The sequence below is a fragment of the Platichthys flesus genome, chromosome 23 (genome assembly GCF_949316205.1).
Source record: "Platichthys flesus chromosome 23, fPlaFle2.1, whole genome shotgun sequence".
Classification (NCBI taxonomy): Eukaryota; Metazoa; Chordata; class Actinopteri; order Pleuronectiformes; family Pleuronectidae; genus Platichthys; species Platichthys flesus.
This window is the reverse complement of record NC_084967.1, coordinates 5,039,443-5,060,808: the sequence shown is the minus strand read 5'-3', so window position 1 is coordinate 5,060,808 and position 21,366 is coordinate 5,039,443. Positions and strand designations below refer to the sequence as shown.

Here is a 21,366-nt window from a genome sequence, read left to right as displayed (position 1 = left end):
TCTATGCTGAGACGAAACAGATAAACCACCTGCCATTCAGAGACGACTCCCATCATCCCCTGTCCCTCCATGTCCTCAGAGATGACTGCCTACACCCTGACTGTCTCACAAACACACCACAGCTCTTTGATCTCAGCTGGATGTCAGGAATCTCCACAAGACATTTCTGTCACGAAACTGATGCTACTGGAGTTGTTGCTAATAACTAGACAACCTAGATCAGCAGTCCCCAACCTTTTTTGGGCCACAGACCGGTTGGATGTCAGACAGTAATTCATCCAGCCTTGATTTATATCATTCTCTCTCTCTCTCTCTCTCTCTCTCTCTCTCTCTCTCTCGGTGCATGCTGGGAGTTAGGTGCGTGAGCGAGTGGCGGAGCGAGTGCGATTTTTCGTTATCTATATTTGTTTGTTGTTAATGTTATATTTTTTCATTCACATAGCACATTAGATTCACAGTAGTTTATTTTCTGGTGGTTTGGGTCTATCTCTGGGTGTCCTTCCCCTCACCAGCGTCTTGCTGGTGGCGTGGTGGCCACCATGGCCACTGGGAATTTTAAATCACTGACACGAAAGCACGGTGTTAAAATATGTGTGAGTTTCCCCTGCAGTGTGGAGAGCATCGGGCTCGCTGTGGGGGAGAAGGTCGGTTGAACAGCGCAGTGGTCGTGTTTTTGGACCGCGTGGAGAAGGTGAACTCCGTGGTCGTGTTTTTGGACCGCGTGGAGAAGGTGAACTCCGTGGTTGAGACAGGTATCACCGTGAACGGCTGTTTTGTACAGGTACTGCCTTTGTCCCAACCCGCTACCAAGGTGGTCCTGTCCAATGTCCCTCCGTTCATCACCGATGAGTTCCTCAGTAGAGAGCTGTCCAGGCACGGGAAGGTAGCGTCCCCCATAAGGAAGTTGTTGTCTGGATGTAAGTCTCCGTTACTGACCGCAGACAGCTCTACATGATACTGAACAACCGGAACGAGGAGCTCAACCTCTGCTTCCATGTTAAAGTAGATGATTATGACTACGTGATTTTCGCCACTTCATCGGTGATGAAGTGTTTCGGGTGCGGGGACCGCTGCGCCACGGGCTTCTCCTCCTACATCTCCGCGGAGAAGCGAGGCTGTGACCGAGCCATCACAAGGGGTGAGTTTTGTTAATACACCGGGTGTTGGGGGGGATGTGTTGGTGGAGGATGTTGTGGTGGAGGATGTTGTGTGTGAGGTAGAGGAAAAGGAGGTGGGAGATATAGGGGAGGAAGAGGGTGGTGTGGTTAGCAAACAGGTGGAGGAGGTCACGGGTGAAGAAAAAAGCGTTGAGCAGGAGGGAGGGGACAGTGGAAGGAGAGGAGGAGAAGCAGCTGAGGGCAGGATGGTGTGGAGTGAGCAGGTGGAGGAGGAGGAGATGGAGGAAGAAGCAATAAAGGAAAAGAAAACAGTAAAACGTAGGAGGTCAGCTGGGACAGTTTTAAATGAAGCAAAAAACAGTAAAGTACAAATGGAGAGTGATGTGAGTGAAAGTGAGTGTGTGTCTGATAGCAGCGACTTTCCGCCTTTTAACAGCAGTCAAAAAAAGAAAACCCTTAGTGTAGATAAATTTAAATCGTTTTTACATCACACAAAAAATCAGCAACTCAAACTTGAGGAGCACTTCCCAGATCTCGATCTTTTTATTTCCTCGGCCAGATTCCACATGAGCCAGAGGAAGGAGTCTGGCCTCACAGACCAGGAAGTTTTTAGAGTAAAAAAAATGGTGCTCAGAGCAAAGAAACAACTGAGCAGTGATGGAAAGGACAGCAATGGTTGTTTTAATTAATTTATTGTTTTCTGTTTTTGTTTCTAACATTTTAAACAACATGGATGTTTTTAAAGTTGGGGTTTTAAACGTGAACGGTGCAAGAGATCAAAAGAATAGAACCTGTATTTATGAAAGCATGAAAATGAAAAAAATTGATGTCATGTTTTTACAAGAAACGCACAGTGATTTTAATAATGAATCTGACTTGAGGAGGGAGTGGGGAGGGGAGGCCATTTTAAGTCACAACACTTCCCTGAGCGCAGGAGTGGGCTTCCTCTTCTCCACGGTTTTTAAACCAAACTCGCTGGAGGTCAAACATGTGATCCAGGGGAGGCTTCTTTTAGCCAAAGCTCAGTTCGACCATTTTACTGCTGTTTTTATTAACGTTTATGCTCCAGCAACCGGTGCAGAGAGGAAGCCGTTTTTACTGAAAATAAGTGAGATTCTTAATGATTGTGCCATGGAGGATTTTTTATTCTTGGGTGGGGATTTTAACTGCACTGAAGATGCGGTTTTAGACCGCAACCACGCAGAGCCTCATCCAGCCTCTCAGCACGCCTTAAAGCAGCTGGTCCGCTCTCACGGCATGGTGGACGTGTGGAGGAGGATGCACCCAGACTGCAGACAGTACACCTGGTCCCACATCAGAGAGAGTAGGATCTCCTCAGCCAGGTTAGACAGGATTTATTGTTTTAAACATCATTTTAACATTTTTAAAAGCTGCGCCATCATGCCGGCTGGTTTTAGTGATCATTCCCTGCTTTTATGTCATGTGTTTATCAGGAATGTTTTACCCAAGAGCGCCTATTGGCATTTTAATTCTGTTTTAACATTCGATAAGAGTTTTACAGATGTTCTTATGTATTTCTGGGGTGTTTTTAGACAGACGAAGGGCGATTTTAGTAATCTTAGGCAGTGGTGGGACCACGGTAAGACACAAATACGCTTATTGTGTCAACAACACACCCTCAATGTCACAAGAGACGCCACCCGATCTATGAAAGATCTAGAGACCGACATAGTGGAACTAGAACATTTAAGTGAGTCCACCGGAAATCAAGGTTATATTGAAAGCCTCAAAGAAAAAAAAATGGCTTTAGCCGACCTGTTAGAACGTAAAGTACAGGGCGCGTTAGTCAGGTCTCGGTTCCTGAACATTGCTGAAATGGATGCTCCAACTAGCTACTTCTTCAGTCTGGAGAAAAAGAACGGGCAGAGGAGAGTAATCCACACCCTGCTCTCAGACACAGGGGAAGAGCTGATTGAGCCACATCAGATAAGAGAACGGGCTGTGAGTTTTTATCAAGCACTGTACTCTTCTGAGGAAGAACACACAGGCAGGGAGGAGTTCTGTACAGAACTACCTCAGGTCTCAGAAGAGTCCAACTCACAGCTCGCTGCCCCCCTCCGGATGCAGGAGCTGCTGACTGCCCTGCAGGGCATGCAGGGACGGCGGGCTCCTGGCATTGACGGACTGACCCCGGAGTTTTATTTAGCTTACTGGGGCATTTTATCGCACAATCTTTTACAGGTTTTTAATGAGTGTCTGGCGTCTGGCTCCATGCCAGTGTCCTGCAGGAGGGCGGTCCTCACACTGCTCCCGAAGAAGGGGAACCTGCAGGACATCAAGAACTGGCGCCCTGTGTCATTGCTCTGTGTGGATTACAAACTTCTGTCCAAAACACTGGCTTCCAGGCTGGGGACGGCTATGGAGCAGGTCATTCACAGGGACTAGACCTACTGCGTGCCCGGCAGGTCCATGGTGGACAATGTCCACCTCATTCGAGTCCTTTTGGATGTCTCCAGTTCATTTGATGTAGATATAGGCTTGATTTCCCTAGACCAAGAAAAAGCTTTTGACCGCGTTGAACACAGCTTCCTGTGGCAAGTATTGGGGAAGTTTGGGTTCAGCGCTGGCTTCATAGCTAAGATCAAGGTGCTGTACTGTGACGTTGAGAGCGTGTTAAAGATCAACGGCAGTCTGAGTGCTCCTTTCAGGGTAGGTAGAGGTGTCGGGCAGGGCTGTGCTCTGTCGGGGATGCTCTACGCACTCTCCTTGGAACCTCTCCTCCGCAGAATAAGATCTAGCATGCAAGGTGTGTTTTATCCTGGTTTTAGTGGCAACATGATTTTATCAGCTTACGCCGACGATCTTATTGTTTTTATTAAAGACCAGACGGATGTAGATGTTTTAGCCAAAATCTTAAATGATTTTAGCGTGGCATCGGCCGCGAGGGTCAATTGGAAAAAAAGTGAAGCCCTCGCGGTCGGGGAGTGGCCTGGCGCTTCCCAGTTCTCCCCCAAAACCTGAAATGGAAGAGGGAGGGCATAAAGTACCTCGGGGTGTTTTTAGGAAACGACGACATACATAAGAAGAACTGGGAGAACGTAACAGAAAAAATAGAAAACAAACTGTTAAAATGGAAATGGCTGCTCCCAAAAATGTCTCTTAGAGGGAGGGTACTGGTTTTAAATAATCTTGTGGCATCCCAACTGTGGCACCACGTAATGTGTGTGGAACCCCCCCCTGGCTTGCTTTCCAATGTACAAAAGAAAATGGTGGATTTTTTCTGGGGGGGTCTACACTGGGTGCCACAGGGGGTGCTGTTTTTGGCCAGGGAGGAGGGGGGACAAGGCCTCGTCCACCTGGCCAGCCAGACTGCAACTTTTAGACTTCAATTCATTAAAAAGTACCTCACAGGTCCAGCAGATCTGGTGTGGAGAGATGTGGCCAGCAGCATCCTTAGGCGTGCCAATAACCTGGGGTTGGATGATGCTCTGTTTTTAACAGATTCTAAATTCTTAAAATTAAGTGGGTTGCCTCCTTTTTGTCAAGGTGTTTTTAAATCATGGGCCCTTTTTAACAAAAAAAGGTGTCAAAAAGCAGACTCTCTGTACTGGTTGTTGAGAGAACCACACGTGAATGGAGCCAGACTGGACGTCAGCGGCACAACAACACCCGGCCTTGTGGCGGCGCTGACCCGGTCTGTAACGGTGACCTTACAGCATCTGGTGGATGCAGTGGGGCCGGAACTCAACAACAACCAGGCCCTGGGCTCCCTGCTGGGGCTGCAGTCTTCCCGGATGGCCCAGAGGATCCTGGAGCTCTGGACCCAGAGGCTCTCCATCCAGGAAAAGGACCTCCTGAGGGCCTACCAGAGGGGGGAAACCACACCAGAGGCTGCAGACCCCTACCCTGGAAATTATCCTGAGCCCAGGCCTGGGAGAAAAGACTGGCCCCCTACTAACTGAAATAAACACACACAAACTAACAATACACAGAGCGGACAAAGAGACGCTGTACAGAAACTGTGTGAAAAGCATCCACCAGACCGGACTGAGCAACAGACCGCCCACTGTGTGGTCACGGAGGTGGGGGGATCATGGACCCAGCCCGCAGTGGAGGATTTTATACAAACCTCCCTTCAAGAAAAGAACAGGCGACCTCCAGTGGAGAATTTTACACGGCGCCGTCGCTTCCACGTTTTATTTCTATTCTTAATCCCACCGTTTTTAACAAGTGTCCATTTTGCGACCTGCGTGAGACTATTTATCACGTTTTTACTGAGTGCAAGAGACTGACAAGTTTCTTCGCTCTTTTAACTGCGTTTTTTAGTGATTTTAACGTCACTTTTACTGAGAAGGTTTTAATCATGGGAGCTGCCTACAACAAAGCAGCTAAAGATAAGTGGCAGCTCCTGAACCACCTCTCAGGTGAGGCCAAGATGGCCATTTACATTAGTAGGAAAAACCGGGTAGAGAACAGGAACGGGCAGGAAGCGGGGGCGGTGTGGGTGGTACACCTCCGGGCCAGACTCCGACTCGAGTTCAGTTTTTACACAATGGTATCTGATCTCGAGTCTTTTAAAAGAATTTGGTTCTTTAATGACATCCTCTGCACCGTCACCAACAATGAGCTGTCCTTTCCACACTTTTTAACAGACTGAGTTTTTTTAACAGCAGCATTTTTGTTTATTTATTTGAATAATGTTGCCAAAGCTAAATCAAGGATGATGCATGTGGGAGATTTAGGTAAGTTGATGGTGGATGTGTTTAAGTTTGGCTTTTGGTTTACTTTATGTATGCTTCAAGCTCATACTTGTGCTTGTTTTAATGGCACTGTTAAGTCGATTTGTGTGGGGTGTGTTCACATTGCTGCATGTTTACATGAACAACTATCATTTGACATAAGTTTGTGTTTTCACAATCACTGCATGTCTTGGCTCCAGATGATCAAAACCTAAAAATCTCCTTTTTTTCCTTGTCCTAGTGATGAAAAATTCAGTCAGCAGTCGCATGAAGAAGACCTGTGGTCTGCTTTTACTTCTCCTCCTCATATCACTATGTAAGTGGCATTGACATTCTACAAGATTCAAGTTTGCAGGTCATGTGGCAAGATGACTACTTGCTGTTCTCTCAGACCTTTGGAGCTCTAAGAACTGTGCCCCCTTGTTTTCTCCAGGTGTTTGGTCACTCTTTCCACCCAGCACCCATCTTGATGCTGCTGAGGAGGTATGACTCAACTACAGATCACCTACATGTCTCTCACTGTGTATTTTTGTTTATAATTTCTAGTTAGCTTCTGAGGAATTCAGATTCTCAAACTATACCCTTGTGTAAATCATGCATTTCTTCATTTACATTTTCCTATATTCTTGAACAATATAGTAGTGCTCTAGTAGAGTAGTCCCTAATCCAGATTTTAGACTCTGACTCTGGGTTGTGCCTAATATCATGAGTGAAACATAAACCCTGTATCTTCTATATATTTTTACAAGTACACACCTCTGCCAGTACTGACGAATTTTACAACTCTAAACCTAAGACTACAATTTCCTTTGAAAAAAATTGAAAAAAAAAAAGTTTTTTTATCTAAGTTACTTACGTCCATGTGATTTACCCGGAAATAAATTATACAGAATTTAAGTTCTTGCTGAGAAACTAGTTAAGTTGCAAAAATGTTGCCCCAATGCAGAGACATCTATTCACTCTGACCATATCTTTCTCCCTCAGAACAAGAAGCTGATAAATCTAGAGACGCAGGACTTGATCGGGCTGATATCCAGCCTTCGTGACAGGATCAAAGCGCTGGAGATGAAGAATGCAGAGGTAACAGTGCTGCAAGAGACGTCTGCCAGTGACAGACACACACAGGCATTCATCTTTAGAGTTTGTTTACAAACTTGCTGCTGTGTTTCTTTGAGATGGTGTGACTGAAATGTGACTGCAACTTTCTTGTTGCTTTACCAGGGGGTCAAACCACCGGCTCCTTTAGCTACCAACAACAAACTAACCCTGGAGATCCAACAGGCCATGGAGAAGTGGCTCAGTAACCACATAAAGCTAGATGGAGAGATCCTCTAGATCTAAATCATCTCCAAGACTACTTATCGACTGTAGATGTCACAAATGTCAATAAAAATTAATTATGTACCATTTTAATGTCTATCAGGAGCAGGCCATATTCATGTCTGATGACAAAGGTTGTGGACATTCGATAGCTGACAACATGGCCGACTTTGCCCTCGAGGTTCAAGGTCAGGAATATCTCCAAAACGAATTATGCACATTGGCATGTACAGTGTCCATTTTGCGACCTGCGTGAGACTATTTATCACGTTTTTACTGAGTGCAAGAGACTTTCAAGTTTCTTCGCTCCTTTAACTGTACATTGGCATGTACAGTGTGTGCAGGCTCGGTGCGTAAATGTCACCAGACAGAGATTGAGGGAGTTTAAATCATGAAATTCAACCAAGAAAATCAGGTGTAAACAATAATGGAATGGAAAAATAAAATGATATACGACTAGCATAAAAACTTGGGTATTTTCTAAATATAATAATAATAAATGTGAAACTGATGTGTATTCTCATGCAACTTTATTAGCAGCGTCCTCGTAACACGGCACCACCAACACAACAGTGAGTAACAATGAATAAATCACTAATAAAAACGAATATAAAGTGCATGAAAAATATAACTAACCACAACGCTGAATCAGTGGGAGCCCTGAGCCTGTTTCTCTGCAACAAGGCGGTCCCATTTATGGCTAATGGGTGACAATGACACCCGAAGTGTGTTGCTGATGTCCAGTCTACTCCGTCATTTCGTATTGGTTGCCGTCACAGCAGAAAACCCTGCTTCCCACAGATATGATGATGGAAATGGCAACATAGTTTTAGTGCTGATGTGGCGATCTCAGGGTATTCTGCTGTAACTTTAATCAAGAACACCGGCAGTGTTGTTTTCTCAAACATACTTTAAAGGCTGCTGTCAATTGCAATCTCCATCAACTGATCTTCTTCTTGCACAGACATGCTGGATTCACCAGGTTTGTTGACAAATGGGTCCGACAAATAACGTGTGGGTATGTGTTTGGCGAAAAGTCACGTGACCGAGACAAGTGTCTTGACATGTGTAAAGCATGAGTCATAACGGAGAGGATCCGGTCATTTTTCAAAATAAGACACACTTCAGAAGCAGATAATAAATAAAACAGAAATAATGTAAGTTGTTTATTCTTTCTGTGCGGCCTGGTACCAAATGACCCACTTACCATGGTACTGGTCCGCGGCCCGAGGGTTGGGGATCCCTGACCAAGATAACAAGCTAACTGGTATGTGTGTGGGTGAGAGAGAGATGGGAGTGTAAGGGGTAGGTAGGCGTGTCTTGGCCACGCCTCCCAGCACTGCGTTTGAATGGCATTTGTAGATTTCACTTCAGCCAAAACTTAGAAGTGAAGTTACATTTGAGGAGATTGTGAAAACATTTCCATACCAGTCTTCCCATTGTTGTGGATGGTGCTGGACTCTGCCGTCAGTTGGTCCCAGCCCTCGAGCTGTAGGTTCTGGTACTGCAGCCTGACCTGGGTGAAGGTTTCATCGATGTCCACAGGAGACTGCCGCCCGCTGTTGCAGGACGGGTACTTCTTACCCCAGATGTGCTGGTTCAGGGTACCTGCATGAGAGAGATTTGGCACGGATAAATAAAGAGATACAGAGTGTTCAAGGACTACTGATCTGAAAATGTCAAACTCCCTGAAAACAGTTTTTCTCTTGCATCTGCGTCACCAGAAAGTCTGGAGGCTCAGCTGTGTTTGTGTTGGGAAAACAGCCTGTGTGCTATTTTGTGACAAAAAACAATAAAGCAGATTTGTCTCTTTTATTGTTAAAAAATCGGAGTTTGATATTAAGATATTTTCGGTTGCTGACACCCTTCACTTTTCACTCTTTGCTATATCTGTATCTCAAATTTGTGTTGCTGTTCACAAACAGTACACTGGCTGTTAAATGGGTCCAGCTCTAATGAGGGCAGATGGTCAAACTATCGGTCAAACATGACTGGTTGGCCTCAGGTCACATCGCTGCAACCTCTGAGTCCGTGTGTTTGCGTGTACTGTTAACACATGAGTACACGTCTCACATTGTGTGTACATTTATTAATGTCCTGTGTATGTGTGGATGTGTGTTTCTGAATTGTTGGGTGGAGTGCACAGCGGGAATTCAGTTTAATCGTACTCATGCGGCGTGGGTGTTTATATGCATGCATATGTGTGTGTGTGTGTTTGAACAAGGCTGTTCCTTTTTACATCAATAATGTAAGAGAATATGAGCAGCATCTGAAGAACATTTTGCAGTTAAACAGGAATCATGAAAAATCCAATCAAAGAGGCATAAAATAACAAGTAAAAATGGCAATTTTCCAATTTCGTACTTTCAGCACATTCAGTTTGCACAAATGTTCGACTAGGTATCAGCAGCTCTGCAAAATGTGTGTGTGAATGTGTGTGTGTGACTGAATTAATTATTTATGAGTGAATGTCTGCATACACAAACGTTGTTTAAATGCCAAGACATGCAGTGTATTTGCAACCTATGAATCTATTCATGATACCGTCTCCATCCACTGACATACCCATCTTTGTGTGCTTTTATTTGTTACACTTTGTGAATGTGCACACACATACACACAACACCTTCTCATAGGTACAAGCCACGTGTATACTGTACTAGTGTAAACTGGACCACCGCTGCTAGTCGCGTGTAAGCATGAATAGTCATCGTCTTTGCATGAGTGAATGTGTTAATTTACTGTGCAGCCATTCATCTGCTATTTCCTCAGGGCAGATTCAGGGGAGTCTCTGAGTTTACCCACTGAACTACATTCATCTTGCTGACTTATGTCTCAGAGGTGAAGTTACAGTGTATCATGTTGGCAAACAAACAACAAACTAAAGACATTTTTCAAACAGCTTATAAGTAATGTTTTATTGTGATACACAATTAATTGAATAATTCAGCTCTAGGTTTTTCCTCATATGTCCAATCCTCACATATAAAATGGCTGTTAGAGGGTTAAGACCTGGTTCTAGGTTAGAATTAGGTTTAAGTTATGGTTAGGGTAAGTGTTGGGGTAAGGGTTAGTGGTGATGGTTAAGGTCAGGGTAAGGTCAATCTAGCAGCCCGTCAGCTTCTTATGAATGCAGATACATTTAAAAAACGATGCTTCTGTCAATGTGTTTTGCACTTATGTTCTCCACGCAAACTGTTAACCTTCGGGAAACCAAGCCTGCTCTAACGTGATTGGACAATCCCCCAAATCTTGTCCCTTGCCTACAGATTCTGTATATTCACAAGGAGAATCTGCTTATAGAAATGAATATAAGGGGTCTGTAATATGCAATTGAGTGTTACCCCCCAGTGTGTGTGTGTTTTACAGTACAACAATAAAGACAATGGGCCTAATGAGGTCAGAGCAGATGGTTTAACCGTAACTGGTCACACATGACTTAACAGGTATTGGCTTTACATTCTTGCTTATGTGTGGGTGTGTGACCCAAGTTCAGCTGAATCAATTTCCTCTCTGTTGCACTGGGCTGCCAGTTGGACAACTACAGTTCACACATATCCAACCTATGAAAATGACTGAGGTCAAAATGTTCTGTGAGTTCACGGGTTCAGCAACGTCCAGCAGTGTTTTGTTGACATAAGTCCTGGTTTACAGTCTGAAAGGTGCATAAAGTAAAAAGACTTAATTTTGTCATAACCCAATGGAGACCCAACAACACCCGACATACAAGAGGCCACATAATAACCAAGACTATTGTCATGGACAGACCACAAAGTTACAACAGACTGAAAAAAACTGTTTGTGTGTCTGTTAGCAGGATTAAGCAAAAACTACAGAACCAATTTCATATGAAAGTTGGTGTAAGGAAGTGGTATGGACAAAGGAAGAATAATAACATACATTTTTGGTGCGGATTTGATTCAGGACGAGGATCCAGGATTTTATTTTGGTTTCTTTAACATTGCATTAGATCAAAAGATACATATTATCAATTAAATAGTAATGTTTAAAAAAAAAAAAATGCTGTGTTTTTGTGGCACAGTTCATTATTTCAATTTGGGTGGCATCTGTACGTTCAGTTCCACATTTCCATCTTCATCTCCATTTTATATGACGGTGCTAATACACTGTGTGTGTGTGTGTGTGTGTGTGTGTGTGTGTGTGTGTGCGTGCGTGCGTGCGTGCGTATTTGCCACTGAAATGACGGGGTCTGTCGTCTGGCCACTGCAGCCTCATCCGTCAGCATCATAACATAAACCCACTCGCTATGTTGCTCCTCTGACATAATGCTACCATGGCAACAAGTAGCTGACAGTTTGGAGAAGGGAATACAAAAATCCCCTGAAGCACGATTTTCCCGTCTTCACCCACTTCCACAAACACACACACCAACTCACATTTAGTCAAGAAGTACAATTTTGATGATTAAATATGGAAATTATATTTCAAATCTCTGACTTCCACATTAGTTCCAGTATAAAGCCCGCTGATACAGCCAGTATGAGGACGTCAGACCTATTGTTGTTGAACTTCATGTGGAGAACGTTTAAAGCAGAGTGTGCTATTTTTAATAAAAACTATTATCAGTATTATACTAGTTTTGTCCTCTGTCCCTCTCTGCTTCTCGTTTGAAAACCATTATAAATCAAATTCAATAGATGGGGTAAAAATCAATAAATACAGATCTGAGGTTCTATAGTAAGAATAGAAAGACAGTAATGCAAAATCTGCATTTATTTATGCTCTTTACCTACATCGAGGAAGATAAGTTATCATGGCTGTTTGTCTCTTTGTTTTATCTTCTTGGCTTTTAGAAGAATTACAAATTCCAAAACCCATGTAAGTGAAATTTGGTGGAAGGGTATGGGCCACGGCAGAACCCATTGTTTTTTGGGGGAAGATTTGTCTAATGAGAAATAGCCACGATTAAAAAGTAGGGTGTTATTTACACATTTTTTCCCAGGGTATAATTCTTGGATCTTTGTTAAATACCAGACATGTTTAGGGAACAGATTTCTATGAGCAATTCATTTTAAGGAGATTGTTAGACATTGTGAAGGTATTCGCTCTGATGCCATTCTAGTTGGTAAACTGGTCAAGATAATATGAACCCTTAGTGACATGATGATTTGTTTAATTTGATTATGATTAAAAGCTTTACAATATAGTATAATAGTAAAGATGTCTGGAAAGATCTGGAAAAATGTCTCTGCCGCAGCCAACAGAGCAACCAGCTGTCGAAGGAGTCAAAATCAAGACATAAACCATTTACACCTGTTCCCACTGCTCCATTTACCCCAGTACCCCTTTCATTTCAGCCTAGCCCTGACTCCCGAGGGAGGAGAGGTGAGAGGAGAGAGGAGGAGAGGTGAGACCACAGAGGAGGAGAGTGCATTGAGTACAAGAGAACAGAGATGGAGCAGCAGGGGACAAAAAGGTTAGCGCTAAGAGGGAGGAGAGAGGACACAGGAGAAGACATGGACGTCGCAAAATATGAAGTGTATGAGACATGAGGGTGGAGGAGCACAGGAGACAAAGACAAGGAAAGAAGATGCAAAAAAGAAAGGAAAATGTTGTGTGTACTGATGTATCCTGCAGCTGTGTTTCATGCTGAGAAAGTGCTCATTGAGAAACACAACTGTGTACATAGTATCTGCCTCTCTCCTCCTGCCTAATCGCACACCAGTTCAGCTCCCTTGAATGTGACTGAGACACACACTCTCTCTCTCACTCTCTCTCACTCTCTTACTCTCTCACTCTCTCTCTCTCAAACACACACACAAAGCTGATTTCACCCGAGAAGGTTCTGCAGTGTTGAGCGAGCTAACCATTCAGAAAACACGCTGATTATTAAATTGGATAATGGAGGGCTCGACTTTTTGGAGGACTGTCTGCTCCTGTCTGCATCACTGTCGGTAAAAATAGCTGAATATGTATCAAATATTAAGAGCAAAAAATGTTTTCTTGGTTTAGCTTAACTCAGGGGCGGAGCCTCTGAATCTGCATCAGTGTGTGGCTGGCAGGAGGAGACAGAAGCACTTGAACAGTTTAACCTCAATCCATGCTCAGAGAGCTCTCTATTTCCTAAATGTTCCAGATGCCGCAGTGTATAAATATAGATGACTAAAGATTGGTTTTAAAACCCATCCAATCATACAGAGGAAAATATCCAGACAGAATCCCAGAAGCCAAAGATAATGAATTTATAATGATAGAAAAAAAAAAGGAACAGTACCGAATGATTTACGTTTTTGCGTAATAAATCAGGGAAGTTGTTTAATTTCTGTAAACAACTTTCAACTGCTTCCTACTGAAACTCACCTATTGTAGCAATTATTACATCAACACTATCAAAACAGCAGAGCCATGACATCGACCCTGTTCAGACCTGGCACTAACATCCGTCCTGAGATATCCAATCACAAGTGGACAGTGTTGTGTTTGTGTGTTGACACCTCGAATTGAATTGTGTTTAGAGTGAGTCTCTGTGACCGGATCTCAGTGTCCCACTCCATATGTAAATAAAGATTAAACAAGGTTGTTTTTACCCCGTCTGATTTAAAAAAAGTGTCCATTGTTGAAAGAGAGAGAGAGTTATTCCTTTGACCCTCATCCTGTCAACAGTCTCCCAGTGGCTCAAATATTTTATGGCAGGAAAACTGAGTTTATAGATGCAGAAGCAGAAGATTAAACGAGAAAAAAAATCTTCTGGAGCTGTCTGATGGTAAATAATCGTTGTTACCTCCAGCAAGTTATGTTTTCATCTGCATTTGTACATGTGTTAGCTAGCAGAATTATGTAGAAAAACACCATCGCATGACACAGGGGGAAATCCTTTGAATTTGGTTGTGGATCCGGATCGAGGGGCAGATCCAAAATTGTTTTTTTAATTTGACGTTTTCTTAGATTTTTCAGACAAGAATTAATGGACCTTGATGGCCTTGGAGGGGGTATGCACCCTACTATGTGACATTCTGGTTTGATAAATATACCGCATATGTCTGTTTTGCCATTTCAAATGATAATTTCAACATTACATTACATCCAATGTGTACAGTGAAGGCCCAAAACATGTTTAAATCATCCAAATCTTTAACACATTAATATTCAATGTAGACTTTTACCAATTAAAGGGCCACTGCTCTGTCACAGCTGCTTTCATGTGTGTTTCCATCAGCTTGTGTTTGCAGGAAATCTTCAACATTGCAGACGAATGAGCTCAGGAATAAGAAATGTTCCTCTGTGTGAAAGAAGACTTCAGTCACTTTTAGTCTGCAGCATCTCTGCATTCATGGGCGCGCACACACACACACACACACACACACACACACACACACACACACATACACACACACACACACAATGACTGACATAATGGAGTGAGCCTGAAGCGGATAAGATCTGAGCTACTAAATGAATCTATTATGTATGGTAGAGAAAGGACTACACACACACACACACACACACACACACACACACACACATACACACACACTCTCTCTCTCACCTCAGCCGCTCAGTGAGATCTACTCTATGGTAATGACGGCCTGTCAGCAGCCACCATAACTGACAATCAGACCTGTAAGATTATTCAGATAGAAAAAAAAAAGAAAAAACCTGTATGCCTCCGTATGCTCTTCCTGTGATCTCTTTTGGCTCCGTCTAGACGTGAGAACATAGGGAACTCTCTGGAGTGAGATAAGACCGAGGCCAGACTGCATCTTCTCAGTTAAATATTAAACAACGGCAGACTGCCTCTCCAAACTGATATAACGTCTAAATGTACAGAATAAAGGGATAAGAAACGAAATATAACTTACTTGCACAAAAATCTGTGCTTCGTTGCAGGAGCTTTTCCAAGGACAAGGGAAGTAGGGGTTCCTAGGGGACCCCACATTAAACGAAACCCCTCTCTCCTAGACCAAAGCTCTAAAATGATGAAGCTTTCGGCAGAAAGCTAATGGCATGGGGCCTCATCAGGAGGTTCCCGACCGTGGTGTTGTTGCCATCTCCTGCAGCCGATCATTGAATTTAGAAGTGGTTCACAGATATTTCTCATTGTTGTGGACTGACGTAAATTGCCTGCCTCGTCTACCCTGTTGCTATGCCCCTCCTTCTTTGAAGAGATGCTGCTCACTGACATGTATATACATTATAATATCACTGTGATGAAACCTATTAATGGTGACTTAAATTTCCCATTCTTACCCAATATATAAAAATTCGGCATTTGGGCAAGTACTTCAAAGGACGATGCCGATACACAGTCAACCTTTATCGATGAGTTTAGGTCATGAAATTGATTGACTGAAGTTGATTGAAGTTAACGCCGTCTTATCAAATGTGGGGGAGTTAATTAAGTCAATTTACAACAGATTGCTTGAATAAAAGCTTTCCTACATGTTGTTATCTGTTATTTTATCAATCTTACAAAGCAACTTGTCTCATATATTATCCTATATTATATAAGATTTTCTTGAATCTAATCTAATGTAACCTAAACTACACATCACGTCTGCTACACGGCATTTCCAAGTTTTAGCAGCCCTGAGACTCCAGACCACCGTGGGTTAATGTCGGACGTATACATAGCAGAGTGGATGCCTTACTGAAGGAAGACATAGTGGTGTGGATGTAGCCTGATGGCCATTCCAGGCCAACTTCTGAAGAGGAAAGTTCCTGCACTTCCTCTGAGGACAAGGTGCCATGAGAATTTGTGTCACTCTTCACTTTTTAATGGCCTGAGAATGTCACGACAAAGACACTCTCACTCAACATCCAGCCCCGCCTCCCTCGCCCCCCTTAACCCCTCTGTACCCTGTTCATTTAACATTTGTTCAAGACTATCAAAGGATGGAGTTATGCTCAGAGCTGTGTACACTTAGGTTTACGGATTACTGCCCATGTTTGTATAACTCTTGAACAGGCCATGTTAGTGAACATGAGCGTGCAATTCAGACTTCCCTAAATATCGAGGTACTCCTTGTTCACACTCTTTCCTCTCATGGTCAGAGGAGGCCGACAGCATGCAGAAACTACAGCCACTGAACTCGTTACCCACTGGTGCAAGCGAAAAACAAGGACAGAACATGGGAAGCACAGAGTGTGTATTTGTGTACAGAACCCCCCCACACACACACACACACGCACACACACACACACACATATACACACCTCTGCATCATTACAAGGCTCTGGGAGCAGCCGCACAGATTGAGCAACAACTGGAGCAGAAGAGCAGCCAGCCCAAAGTATTTGGTGACTAAGAGAGAGAGAGCGGCTATTGTGGGGTGAGCACACAAAAATCCACAGAAAAGGAAACAGCAGACACATGAGCTGATAGAGGAGGAGGGGGGGGGGGGGTCACAATCAAACAGACAGCTGACTGGGAGACACTCAGATAACTGGGATTAAAGTCATGATGTAAAAGCCACTACAAAGAGCTACAAGACACTGACACCCTCCAATTAATAATACGACAGTAAAAAAGACAAAGAGTAATCAAAGGCTTCCAGCAGAAAGACAGATCAACACCACAATGAATATGCATCAAGACAAACGGCATTGTAACCCATGGGATGATGAAGGGTGGATGATTTGACTTTCAAATTACTTAGCAGGGAGCTGTCTTCATGTGTGTGTGAAGTATTCACGAATGATTAGCAACGTTGCGAGTATTATGATCAACCAATTAGTCATCAGCAGCTTTATTCCTTGGTTGATTCATTCATAAGTTGCAAAGGGAATGCGTCTGTATCATTTGTGACATAAATTAGGAATCAGCAGGGACAGTATTTTTTAGGTTACCTGGCTAACAGGATCCTAACACAGCTTGACCTATTGACCCATCATTAAAGTAAGTCAGTCATGTTATTTTGTTTTTTAACGGAGGTTGTGTTTTCTAGCTAATAGCATCTTAGCTCCACACGGTATTTTTTGTCCACATAATTGTATGCTGATTGACAACACATTTGCATTACGAGTCCCTGACCACCTTCAGAGCTGGATTGGCCAATCGGATCAAATTCCCTCCACAATACATCTCGGGTGCATACACAATAGAGTGCGCCTCGGGCTGCCTGGACCTTGCACGAGAAAGAAATTGCGGAGCACAACCCGAATCCAACAGACATTTCGTTTTTTTTGTGTCTGAATCTGACCTGAGCACCATGTTTTTCCTGAGTACAGGCCCAGCCAATGTGACCCACCCGACCCAGGTATAAACACTTTGATTCACACCTGTACTTTTGTCTTATCTTATGACCCCAAAATGCATTTTAACAGCAGGTGGAATGTGTGAACTGTGCTTTCCTTCATTCACTACAGCATCTTGGAAACTGCTGCTGTTATCTTCCCCTTCGTCTAAAACAGAGTGACATGTACACGGAGTGCATACAAGCAAAGTGAGTCTATGAATGTAAACTGCTCATACACGCACAATGACCCAGATTTGCATTTCCGTGCTGAACAGGAATTTTACATAAAGAATTCTGCCGGGGGTTTTGGGAGACGGAGCCATCACACAGCCGCTCCCGTTATTCATATCAGCCTAATCCTGAGGAGAAGCTGCTGGTACTAATGCTGCAGAACCACGTCTTTCTTGGAAACTACAGCATCGTTTAATCGAGGCTGTGATCTAATTTCGAAATGTGAACATATAAAGCGTTTGGCGTCTGTCACAGTTTACTTTTCTCTCCAATCACATAATTAAGAGCATCGGGAAACGGTTCCCCGGTAGGGTTTTACCAACTTATGAGAACAGGCAGTATTCATTTATCTAAAATCTGTACATGTCTGTGTGTGTGTGTGTGTGTGTGTGTGTGTGTGTGTGTGTGTGTGTTCTCCAGATAAAGCGCTCGGGGAGTATTGAAGCCTGAATGGCCCCCGGCTATGTCTTAGTTGGATCAAGAAGAGAGATGACACAGAGAGAGGGAGAGAGACAGAGGAAGAGAGACACAGATTCAGAGGTACAGAACGAAGGTATCAGAAGAAGTAGCATTGGTAAAAAAAATCTCAGTACAAGTCCAGTGAGTATGTGTAGCTCTGCCGTGGTGTTTCAACACTATGCTTTGAGAAATATATCGCATCTCATTGAATTTAGCTGGAAGCACACACACACACATACGCACAAACACACACACACACACACAACAGATGGGGTCCTGGGGGGTGTCTTCCAGGCAGAAGGATCCCAGGGACCCCCTAGAGACAAAGCAGAGGAATGCTGAGGACAACATGGAGATGGATGAGGAGGAGGAGGAGGGAATGTTTCATGCATAAACACAAGTACAAAATGTACAGTTATTACTGTACTGTTTAATGTACTGTCGTAAATGTACAGTTAGTACTACAAAGTGGAAGCTGGCAGAGATACAAGTCATATAATTATGAAATATGAAATGCGAAAAAAAGATAAAATCTCAATCCGACTAAAAGGCAGTTTTACAGACACGATCTTAAAAAAAATTATGAATCATAATTTCTATTTTATGGCTTTCAGAGTTCTGCCATACAAGCCATAATAAAGGTAAATTCAGATTTACCTTTATTCTCTGCTGAAGACCAGCAAACATACAAGGGATATTCACCATCTAGTCCTATATTATAAAATAAAATGATTGTTGTTTCCATTGTTAGTGGTCATTCCTGTACAGGAGTCTAATGTCCTCAGTGTGCGACCGGGATTAAAAGGGAACAATGGATGTAATGTTGGTCCGGAACGTTGCAGCTCACTTATACAGGCTCACTAATGTAATGTAATCACAGCTGGATTAAGTAACAGCCAATGTTAATGCACTTTGATTTAAAACCATGATAGACAAAGCACAGGGAGGTTCACTGTTTGCCACAGAGTTCAGTGCTGAGTGTGACTAGTAATCTAAAATCCATCTACCGAACAAGAGCTGATCACGTGACTTCATTCAATTGTCAGTTTCCTCGTTTTACACATTGCAGCACAGACACGGTGAGATGTTTGATGAAGAGCTTCGGGCAACAACAAACCTCCGGCTTTAAAACTACAACTGCAAAAACATTGCGCAGCGTGAGGCCGCGTCGCCGTGGCAATCACTGAACAGATTCTTCTCTCAAATATGTGAGTTTGTTTGGCTGCACTGTAGAGCAGACACGCCCGTTGCTTTACTGTTCTGTTTCTCAGAGATGCTCAAAGAGTTTTTCTCTTACCTCCAGAATTCTGGCACATTTAGCACAAGTGCTGCCAAACAGAAATCCCAAAGATAATAATGTTAAGGACTTCATGCTCACAGTCATATGCTCAACTGTGTGGCAAACACCAACATTACTGAGTCTTCTTGGCTTGTGTACGAGATACTAGATCATAAACTGCTCGGGGAAATAAATAAGCTGCCTAAAGATACAAACTACAGGCATGACGGTATAAAATCCGAATGATGGTTGGAAGAGCTGTGACCTTGATCATTTTTCATTTCTCAGATTTTGTCCATTATAGTTACGGGAGTATCGGCTCTTTTAAGTTAACTTCCGGTTTTCAATACACCAAAGTTTAGCAGTTCAATGACCTATGATTTGTATGGACGCTCTAAAATTATAGTGATGGAAAGACAGAGATTTTTCTGTCTGTTATGTTGCTTTCAGATATTTAGTCAGGCTCTGATGGAAAGAGGCATCCACACAAAAAACAAAAACAAAAACAAAAAACAAACCAGACATCTAACTACATTTTTCTGAAAGCACTACTGAGTAATGCTGATGTTTTTTCAAAAGCAACTACAGTTCGAAAATGAAAGGAGAATACACATGAGAAACGCCTGTTACCTTAACTTTTGAGTTTGTGCCTTTCTCTTAAGACTTTAAATATGGAGAATTGTTACAAATCAGCAAAAGAAAAAAGGAAAACTGTCTCTCAGATCGGAGCCGGATCAATTCATCAGCTCCACACAGTTCAAATTGTATATCTCACAAAAGGACTTTGTTGCAACATGTGCCTTCCCCACCATTTACTGCATCCAACACTGCTGATCTATAATTAACTCTTAATCCTGCATGATGATGATTGGTTGGCTTGTTGTGAACTAGTATGTATAGTACAGATGTGAAATAGCTTTTCTATGTGACTAGATTTGACTGAATTATGAGTTTGAACGTTTATTCAAAAATGTAATCTTCAACCAGTTTGTTAAATAAAAGCAGTTTGAAAAGGTTTTGATGTAGCCCACTTTAAAGCCCTTCCTCCTCCGCCTCTCTCCTCCTTTCACTGTGGAGCTCTTTTTGTCAAATTCAACTCTCCGTCTCTCCATCACTCACCCTCTCACTCTCCTGGCGCCCTCTTTCTTTAATTTGCCTCTATTTTCCTTTTGTCCCCCTCTACTTCTGACCTAACTAAAAAGCTGTGCACGGTGCCTCACAATGAAGTGCGCCTCTTTCAAATGTTAATGCTTTTACTCACGGCTCAGTGCACAACGCAGGGCACGTAACAGAGCTGGTCCGAAAAACAAGATTGTGAACACACGCACACACTAAACACAGACTCTCTCACACACACACACACACACACACACACACACACACACACACACACACACACACACACACACACACACACACACACACACACACACACACACACACACACACACACACACACACACACACACACACACACACACACACACACACACACACACACACACACAGCACGAGAGAGCCGGATGGCTGAAGTTACAGTGAATCCAAATGAACTGCCACTGAGAGGTCTTCAGGTGTGATGAACTGCAACACAGGGGAAATTGAGACTTTCTGAATATCATGTAGAAAGAGAGAAGGAAATTACGAGAGAGAGATGAAAGAGAGAAAGAAATTAAGACAGAGAGAGAGAGATGAAAGATAGAAAGAAAGAAATGTGAGGGAGCAAATATTGGAAAAATCTCTAATCTAATTCTAAAGCAGATAGGTTTTTCATCTTTCATAGGGTTAGGGTTAGGGTTAGTGTGTTAGTGTAATTCTATTACACTTTGACAAACAGTGTTTGTGTGTGTGTGTGTGTGTGTTTGTGTGTGTGTGTCTGTGTGTCTGTGTGTCTGTGTGTGTCTGTGTCTGTGTCTCAGATTTGGTTGTAAAGATTGACAGAGAAGAAAAAAACTACAAAACTAGATGTATTGACATTCCTGCTGCTTCGTCAAATATGAACAAGTCACATAAACAAAATCTCATGGCATCCCTGGGTGCATGTGGGTGAACCTGAACAGAGT

The 21,366-nt window shown here is 43.0% G+C and overlaps 1 protein-coding gene across 1 annotated transcript in view; it reads right to left on the bottom strand.

Moving 5' to 3' along the window:
- Positions 1-21,366, bottom strand: part of ptprz1b (protein tyrosine phosphatase receptor type Z1b) — a 71,325-nt gene that overhangs the window by 26,169 nt on the left and 23,790 nt on the right. Inside the window, exon 3 of the mRNA XM_062382658.1 lies at positions 8,567-8,746. Within this exon, the coding sequence (XP_062238642.1) occupies positions 8,567-8,746 (180 nt within the window). The remainder of the gene's footprint in view (positions 1-8,566; positions 8,747-21,366) is intronic.